The sequence below is a fragment of the Vespa mandarinia genome, chromosome 6 (genome assembly GCF_050613455.1).
Source record: "Vespa mandarinia isolate Hongniang chromosome 6, ASM5061345v1, whole genome shotgun sequence".
In the NCBI taxonomy this organism is placed as follows: domain Eukaryota; kingdom Metazoa; phylum Arthropoda; class Insecta; order Hymenoptera; family Vespidae; genus Vespa; species Vespa mandarinia.
The window spans coordinates 7,240,924-7,250,000 of record NC_140815.1 but is presented as its reverse complement, the minus strand read 5'-3'; the positions used below and the strand labels follow the sequence as shown (position 1 = coordinate 7,250,000).

The following is a 9,077-nucleotide window of genomic DNA, read 5'->3' as shown; positions in this document are numbered from 1 at the left end:
AGAGACAGATATAAATTCATAAGATAAGATATAATATCTAAGGAATACAAAAGATAAGGATTCATCTTCCAATTTTTAAGTTATTTTTGCTAAAGTTCTTTTTTTCTTTTTTTCTTTTTTTCTTTTTTTAATTATGCTCTCATTGTGTGGATATATAATTGATTAGTTAGAATATTATAGAGAGAAAGATATAAATTCATAAGATAAGATATAATATCTAAGAAATACAAAAGATAAGGATTCATTTTTCAATTTTTAGGTTATTTTTGCTAAAGTTTTTTTTTCTTTTTTTCTTTTTTTTATATTATGCTCTCGTGTGTGGACATATAATTGATTGGTTAGGATATTAAATCAATTACTTTTCAATTAATATTAACACATTGTGTTTATATATGTAACGAAAAATGAAAGAAAAAAAGAAAATGCAATGATTTCTTTCTTACCAATTCTTGTGCTTCTTCGATTTCCCGATCAACATCTTGAATAAATGCTCTTTTCTCACCTGTGTGTTACGTCACATGTGTAGATATCGATTATTGTTATTTAATAATGTCAACGGATAAAAATAAGTATACGGTGTAAATTTTTCAAAAAACGTAAATACCCGTTGTTACTTTACATACAAAATATACTTACTACCGCTTTGAACTCTTATTCTCCCAATTTTCGCAGTGATGTCAGCTGTCAAAACAGCGTATTGTTGTTCGTAGTTGTCAATGAGCGACGCCATCTTCGAATATGTTTTCGTACATAGACTTACGAAATATTAATAGATAAAGAAACGAATCGCAAACTTTCTTCCTTTAACGTATGAAAATTAATAATAAATTTTGTTAATACAAGATTACTTTGTAAAATAAAAATAGAATCATTATTAATTCAATGGATATGCATAAATATAAACAATATGTTAAATTAATTCCAATGAAAAATATTCCTCGAATTTTTTTGATTATTAAATTTTATATAAATAACAATGAGACACGAGAGGAAAATATTAATTTCAATTAATTATCAAACAATACGATTTATAAATTAAAAAATTTGAAGTTAAAAGCAATGAGATATCATGTTTTCTTATAAGAATGAATTTGATTGGTTGAAAGAAGCGACTGCCATATTGGACTTATATGTTGGATAAGAAGATAAAAAAAAGTGATATACGATTTCATAAACTCGCTTTCGATCTAACATGCTAACATCTCCCGGGTGACACGTCCTCAAATTTTATACAGTACATAATTTATAATCATATATACACACACACACACACATATATATATATATGTACATATAAGCTTAGAAAATTTTTATCACAAATAACAAACGAAATAATGAAAAAGTGTTAATCGAACGATAATATTTATAAAATATATAGAAAGACATTTTCTTTGAGGAAATATCATATGAAAAATTGAAAGTGCCAAAGTAATAATGTTTGAATTAGATTTGTAATATATGTATGTAGCCACGCGATTGACACGTCACTTGTAACGAACCAATAATATTCAATTCTTCCGATCCGGTTTTTAAATGTTGTTCCAATCGTTTCTTTTTTAATTCATATAACTTTAGTTGTTCTGTCCGGACATTATTAAACAGTCAAAATGAAGATGGCCGCCGAGGTGAGGTGGCTCTTAATATATCTCGCAATTCCAACATTTACTCTTGTTTCTGCCGATATTCCTCATCGAAAATTTGAGTATAAATATTCTTTTAAGCCACCGTATCTCGCACAAAAGGATAGATCTGTACCTTTCTGGGAATATGGAGGAAGTGAGTATAACCATTAACCTAACCAAGTTATTTCATTAGATGAACCGTATGTTATTGACACTATGTCGGCTTCTTTATTATTTACACGAATTATATTATTACATTAATTTTTGCTATTCGATTAAACGTTCTTATAAATTTTAATATTTGAGATGTGTTTTAGCACAATGGATTTATATGGAAAATTTTCAAATAATATATTTTTCAAATTTACTGTACTATCAATAACATTTTGAAGCGATACGTAAAATATTAATAATTAATGTCTATATACATTGTCGCTATAATATATGTGCATGTTTTTTTTTTTTATATCATTTTTATGAATAAAATGTACTATATAATAAATTATTACAGATGCCATTGCTAGTGCCGAAAACGTTAGAGTAGCACCATCATTAAGAAGTCAAAAGGGTATTTATCTAATTCTATTTGTTCTAAGAATTAGATTCTCTTGTATAATCAAGTAATTTATTATAAATTTTAAATTGTGTTCAGGTGCAATATGGATGAAACAACCAGTTAATTTTGATTGGTGGGAAGTTGACTTGATGTTCAGAATCACTGGTCGTGGTAGAATAGGTGCGGATGGTTTAGCATTTTGGTATACTAGTACCAAAGGTGCCTACAATGGCACAGTTTTTGGTAGTTCTGACCAATGGAATGGCCTTGGAGTTTTCTTTGACTCCTTTGATAATGACAATAAACACAATAATCCATATATTATGGCTGTGCAAAATGATGGCACAAAAATTTTTGATCATGCCAAGTAAGTTAAACTGTTTTGTATTTCTTTTTTTTTTTCAATAATCAATTAAAAAAAAAATTATATATATATATATACATACAATTATATACTGTTTTTTATTTTAATCAAATTACATTTTCCAACAAAAGCGATGGTACAACACAATTACTGGCAGGTTGTTTAAGAGACTTTCGTAACAAACCTTTTGCAACACGTGCAAGAATAGAATATTACCAGAATGTATTAACGGTTAGTAATAATTAATATTAAATTATGAAAATAACTTTAATGCAATGTTTTTATTAGATTTATAATTTTTTTAATTATGCTTAATTTAATTACATATAATTTTATTTTTCGTTCAGTTATTGTTTCATAGCGGTATGACAAATAATGATCAAGATTATGAGACTTGTTTCCGGGTGGAAAATGTAATTTTACCAAAGTCTGGATATTTTGGTGTATCAGCAGCTACAGGTATGTTATTACTATTGTCTTTAATCAAATTTTAATAGTTTATATTCATTAATATATATGTATATATTTTTTTTATTTATTTCAAGGTGGTTTGGCTGATGATCATGATGTAATACATTTCTTAACAACATCATTACATCCACCTGGTCAATTACCTATAGATGGTTACAAAGTTTCTGTGGAAGATCAGGTTAAATTAAGTCAAGAATATCAAGATTATCAAAAGAAATTGGAACAACAAAAGGAAGAATATCACAGGTATTTTTATAAATTAACACACTCTAGAAATATCTTTTGATTGTTCCAATTATATAATCATTTTATAAATATAAACAAATTTAATGATTTAATGAGAAATAAATTTAATTATCGTTAAAAAATGTATTCTTTTTTTCAGAGAACATCCAGATCAACGTAGAGAGAAGGATGAATTTGAAGAATATTTTGAAACAGATAATCAGAGAGAATTGAGACAGATATTTTCTGGACAAAGTCAAATGTTCAATGCATTAAGAGAACTTAGCAGAAAGTTAGATGAAATTGTTGGAAGACAAGAAAGAACGATTAGTTTGATTTCTCAAGTTCAAGTGGGTGGTAAGTTTCAATTGAATATTATATGTTTTATTTGTTCTAATATATTCCAATAGATATGATAATATAATTGTTTATACAGGAATAGGAGGACAAGGACAGCCAATTCAGTTAATAGATACTATTCGTCGGCAAGAAGTCGACGCTGTTCTTAAAAATCAAAATATTTTAATTAGTACAGTTCAAGAAATTAGATCTTTTATAGGCGATGTTAATTCTAAAACAGATAACATTTTAAATAATCAAGCCCGCAATCCAACGGCTCAAGTAATTATTGTTATATAATATAATATATTAATTATATATTTATAAATTTTTATATATATATGCAGACACACAGACACATATACGTGTTAAAATTATTTACAGGTACAACCGATGGGCTATGACTATCAAGCAATAATATCCGAAATGCGAGATAGACTTAATGTATTGATGAGAGATATTGCACAAACTAATACAAAATTGGCAGATTGTCCAACAACAAATTGTTTAACAACAATGATGTTCCTTTTGTTTGTGGCTATACAAATGATAATATTATTAGGATATAGTTTATATCGGTATATCCATATAAAATATTTCTTAATATCATTATAATAATTACTGCGTGATTATTAATGAAGAAAAAATGAATGGAAAAAAAAAGAAAGATATTAATAATTTTTTTTTTGTTTTACTTTACAGGGATAACAAAGAAGCACAAGCTAAAAAGTTTTATTAGTGAAGAACAAGTAATAGTGAATGTGTGGCGAGGGATATGTAAAAGTGTATTGGGTTGGTGTTAGTATTCCTCACTGTTCGTATTTCACCAACTATGGTTTTACTTAACATCTGTATAATAAATGCATCTTCTCATTGATCAGATTGATCATATAATCATTAACGTCAAGTGGACAAATACAAAATTATTGTCCAATATGGGTATTCAGAGCTTGATTTCCTTTGAGAATTCACACACAGTTTTATATATATATATGTATGTATGTATGTATGTATGTATGTATATATATATGTATATATATATGTACATATATATTTATTTTAAGATCTTTCTTTGTCAAAATTATATATTCCGTTAAAATCAAATCAATATAAAATACACATTGTAGATTAGCCGGTCAATGATTTTCAAGACAATTGTTGTTTATAATATATATTTTTTTACTGTTTATCGTTAAAAAAGAAAAAAGAAAAAAAGGCGTTTCGCGCTATGCGCACATATTTTTAAAACGATTTCTTTATTTCGATTGTTTCTTTTATTTTTTTTTCTTTTTTTAATTTTGTTTCTTTTTTTTTTTTTTTTTTTCGTAACTTTTTTCTGTTTTGTTCTTCTTTTTTTAACTTTTTAAAATTTTTTGAAATATTTTTTTTCCTCCTAGATTTATTTCCTTAATAATGGAGTAGTTTATTCCAAGACATCTTTATACGACATTTTGTACCACTTTTACATGACACCTTCAATGAAAGAAACACCAGGATAATATTATATTAGTTAAATAAATGAAATATATATATATATATATATATATATATATTTTTCATGTCTTTGAACTCTTTTAAGTTCACAATTGCATTTATTATTGATCTAATAATTCGTTTAATACAAACAAAACACTTGTTTCAGCAAAAGATGCAATTTTACAAACTTTTTAATCTGCTGTTACGAGTTTTTTTTTTTTTTTTTTTTTTTTTTTTTTATATATATATATTACACTTGCATTTTGGTTAACACATTTAAAACCGTTGACAGGCATTCGCTATATTTTCAATTCTAATATATGAAATGTATAAAAAAGAAAAAAAAACAAAAAAACAAAAGAAAACAAAACTAGATAGGTACGGGGTAGACAAACAATATAAATGATGATCATTGTAGATGAAGTATTGAGAGATATTATGAAATTCAATATATATCCATAATTCTCATTGCATTTGTAAAAGTTTATGGAAGATTATAAATGTATAAGGAATTATATCTGATAATAAAATTTAAGAAAAAATTACTGTCGATTTAATCTCTTTTTTTTCTTTTTTTGCTTTTGTGTGTAATAATTTTTTTGGATCTTTTTTCTTTTTTTGTTTTTTCTAATCTTACATACCACGAGCATTTATATTTTATCGAATGAAAGTTAAAAAAATAAAAAAAAAACCAACAACGCAAGGAATACGAAGGAATTTTTATATGTATCACGTCGTATGTTATATAAAATTGTTTTACATAGTAAATATTTTGTTGTATGTTATGTAATAGAATTTTATTAAAAAATATAAATATGTATTATTAGATATATTCCTAAAGTTAAATATTACTTAACTCTTTTCTCTTTTTTTTCTTTTTTTTTTTTTTTTTTTTTTTTTTTTTGCTTTTCAGCGAGAGCTGAACTATGGTACAATTATTTTTATAATAAAAGAAAATTATCTGTCACATTAGTGCAATTTTTAATTCAATGTGTGTATATTAATATACAAACATAAACACACACACACACGCACACTCACACACGCACACACATGGTAGCATACTTTCGAAAATATTTAATCATGTTGTTTCTTTGTGTTTGTCTTTGTGTCTGTCCTATGTATGTATGTGTGTGTGTATATATATAACGTAATTTATTCTTTACAATATAATTATAATCTTCATCGTCAAATTGTTAAATTATTTGATCTGAATAAAGTTCAGAAAATTTTTATGGATTATATATATATTTTTTTTTTATTTTGTTTAACGTGTATTATCGAATAAATAGATCTAATAATTTTTCGTCATTTTTCATATCGTTCTAAATCTTTACTTATCGATAATGGCAGAAAGATTATATAATTCTCTAATTCTCTTATTATATTGTTAAAATTTCACGAAAATAATCATTACCAATAACTAAATATTATATCCATAATATTTATTTAGGATAAAATAATTGATATTCCATACAATTTTGTTAATATCTCATATTAGGGATAAATAAAAAATATTACAGCTGATTTATTATAGCTAGATGATTATATTAAAAGTTATTTAAGTCGATAATATTTTTCGATAATAATAAATATTGTAACATTTCGTTTTGAATGAATGAATATATGAATGAATGAATGAATTAATTAATAATCTTTCTGTAGATAATATCGAGTATGGAAAAAGGAAGTAAAGTATATTTATTCTCGAAATATATTATTTTTCTTTTGTATAAATGGAAAAATTTTTTCCCAAAAAAAAAAAGGAAAAAAAAATATTTCGTATTATTGTTCAAATAACTAAAGATCATTTTTATCAAATTACTTGTTATCAGTTTTTTGTAAATAAATCAATGTTTCTTTTTTCTTTTTTCATTATAACTTCATTAAAACAGGAGAATACTTGTGAATATAATAATGATAATAATAATAATAATAATAATAATAATAATAATAATAATAATAATAATAATAATAATAATAATAATAATAATATCAATGATAGGAATACAAACAAAATTTACACTTTAGGCTCGTCGAAATAAAAAAAAGTAAAAAATTGAATAAACGATTGTTGTTTTTAGCTGACATTACTTAAGTAAGTAAGCAAGTAAATAAATGAGTTAATAAATACTTAAGAACGTCCATTTTTATGAAGAGGAGCTTCGTTCTAATAAAATGTTTCAGCCCCTTCGGTGAAAGTTTGACCAATCAGATGTATTTATAAACGACGCAGAATCCGATCGTTCACACCCTTTCTTCATAGAAGTATTATCATTGGCTGGACATTGGCCAATCAGAGAATACATCTATTATTGATCCCCCTGCAGTATCTTCTAAGTTAGTAGTTGAAAGTATATATATATATATATATATATTTTTTTTTTTTGTTCCTTTCCATTTTTCTTTTTTATTTATTAGCAAAGTTGTAAAGTGTTTTACGATCGTCATAACTACAACTACCGAGGGCATGTTATAAAGAGAAAGAGAGAGATAGATAAATAGATAGATAGAGAGAGAGAGAGAGAGAGAGAGAGAGAGATGAGTTATTAAAATTGTCCGAATTGGATTTCTATGTATGTTTCCACGAATTAATGGATAGAATTTTCGTCGAAATGGCCATGACAGAAATATCATTTGAGTTTTGAACGACATCGTTATCGGCCATATTCGACGATATTTTCATTGTAACATACATAAGTACATACTTACTATATAATATAATTGTACATACATATTCACCGAACTAAATTATCTACCATCTATTTATTTTCCAATCGAGATATTTGGATTTTAACGATCAATGATCAATATTTCGTAAGATAAATGAAAAATTAGGAAAAAAATAGGAATACTTTAATCGGTATAAATAATTATACGTAATAAATATTACGTCAGAATTTATACGTATCATTATTTATATCAGGTATAATTAAGTATCGTTATAAATAATTGATTAAATGTTTTGGCATATATATATATATATATCAATCATGATATTTTTGTTAAAACAAAATAGAGTATTTAAGTATTCTTATTATTGAAAAAAATTTTTGTGCAAAGGATATGATAGAAAAAACATTTTAATGTTTCAACAAAATGATTTTAATTAATTTCCAGATATCTGTGTTTTTTTTGTTCTTTTTCTTTTTCTTTTCTTTTTTTTTTTTTTATCAATCTTTGAAATAATTTTTTCAAATATTATCGATGACTCTCTCTCTCTCTCTCTCTCTCTCTCTCTCTCTCTCTCTCTCTCTCTCTCTCTCTAATATTTTAATCATTTTATTTATAAATATAATTAAGAAGAATTAGAAAAATTATAGTCGGATTAGATATGCGTGAAACAAATGGTATTTTAAAATGACATTTAAAAAATTTAAAACAAGAAAAGAAAAAATCGTTTTACCTTGGAACATCTCAAAGATAAACTTTTTAACTTTTTAACATCGAAGAATAAAGGTATTTAAGGTATATCTCGTAAAAATTTCTTCTGTTTACCTACGATGAGATTGTTATCGCAACGAAGTGGAAACGGCAACGTTCTCAATCGTCGATGGACGAAAATAAAAAGGGGTTGTTTCCAACGAGATAATAACGATTTACTGGAAAAAATTACTGGCACTTTGCTGTGCAAACAAGCCACCCCGTAACACGTCTAATGGCGCAAAACGTCATATCGAGCGAGAAAATATGCGTGGGAACAGAAAACGCGTCGTGCAAGTGCGTCGTGACAAAAAAAAAAAAAAAGAAAAAAGGAAAAAAAAAAGAATGAAAAAAGAAAGAGAGAAAGAATGAAAGAATGAAAGAAGGATAGAAGAAAGGGAAAGTAAGAGAGAAGCGAGAAAAAACAACGCATAAAAAAGAAAAAAGAAAAAAAAAATAAAGAGAAAAATTACCACCCACGTTTTTATTTACGTTAGAAAAAGGTCTTAAGTAAACGAAAAGGAAATAAATTAGAAGGTTAAAACGTTTATTCAGCTGCATAATATTCGAATGCAAAATATATTCAGGTGCATATTGCGAA

At 25.6% G+C, this 9,077-nt stretch overlaps 2 protein-coding genes across 2 annotated transcripts in view; one reads left to right on the top strand and one right to left on the bottom strand.

Annotated features, from left to right (window-relative positions):
* Positions 1 to 793, bottom strand: part of Vti1a (Vesicle transport through interaction with t-SNAREs 1a) — a 2,097-nt gene extending 1,304 nt beyond the window's left edge. The window contains exons 1-2 of the mRNA XM_035864820.2: positions 637 to 793; positions 444 to 502 (exon numbers count right to left, since the gene is read on the bottom strand). Of these exons, the coding sequence (XP_035720713.1) occupies positions 444 to 502; positions 637 to 730 (153 nt within the window). The 5' untranslated portion in view covers positions 731 to 793. The remainder of the gene's footprint in view (positions 1 to 443; positions 503 to 636) is intronic.
* Positions 794 to 1,258: 465 nt separating this feature from the next.
* ergic53 (lectin, mannose binding protein ergic53) lies at positions 1,259 to 5,498 on the top strand. Its single transcript, XM_035864558.2, has 10 exons — positions 1,259 to 1,776; positions 2,134 to 2,190; positions 2,275 to 2,545; positions 2,674 to 2,773; positions 2,890 to 3,001; positions 3,088 to 3,259; positions 3,399 to 3,595; positions 3,675 to 3,859; positions 3,962 to 4,155; positions 4,280 to 5,498. The coding sequence occupies exons 1-10, from the start codon at positions 1,608 to 1,610 to the stop codon at positions 4,314 to 4,316; spliced, it is 1,494 nt and encodes a 497-aa protein (XP_035720451.1). The 5' UTR covers positions 1,259 to 1,607; the 3' UTR covers positions 4,317 to 5,498.
* The last annotated feature ends 3,579 nt before the right edge of the window (positions 5,499 to 9,077 follow it).

Coding starts and splice junctions, on each gene's coding strand:
- ergic53 (XM_035864558.2), top strand. CDS start 1,608: ATGAAGATGGCCGCCGAGGTGAGGTGGCTCTTAATATATCTCGCAATT. Junction 1,777..2,133: donor TTTCTGGGAATATGGAGGAA/GTGAGTATAACC, acceptor AAATTATTACAG/ATGCCATTGCTAGTGCCGAA. Junction 2,774..2,889: donor ATTACCAGAATGTATTAACG/GTTAGTAATAAT, acceptor TTTTTCGTTCAG/TTATTGTTTCATAGCGGTAT.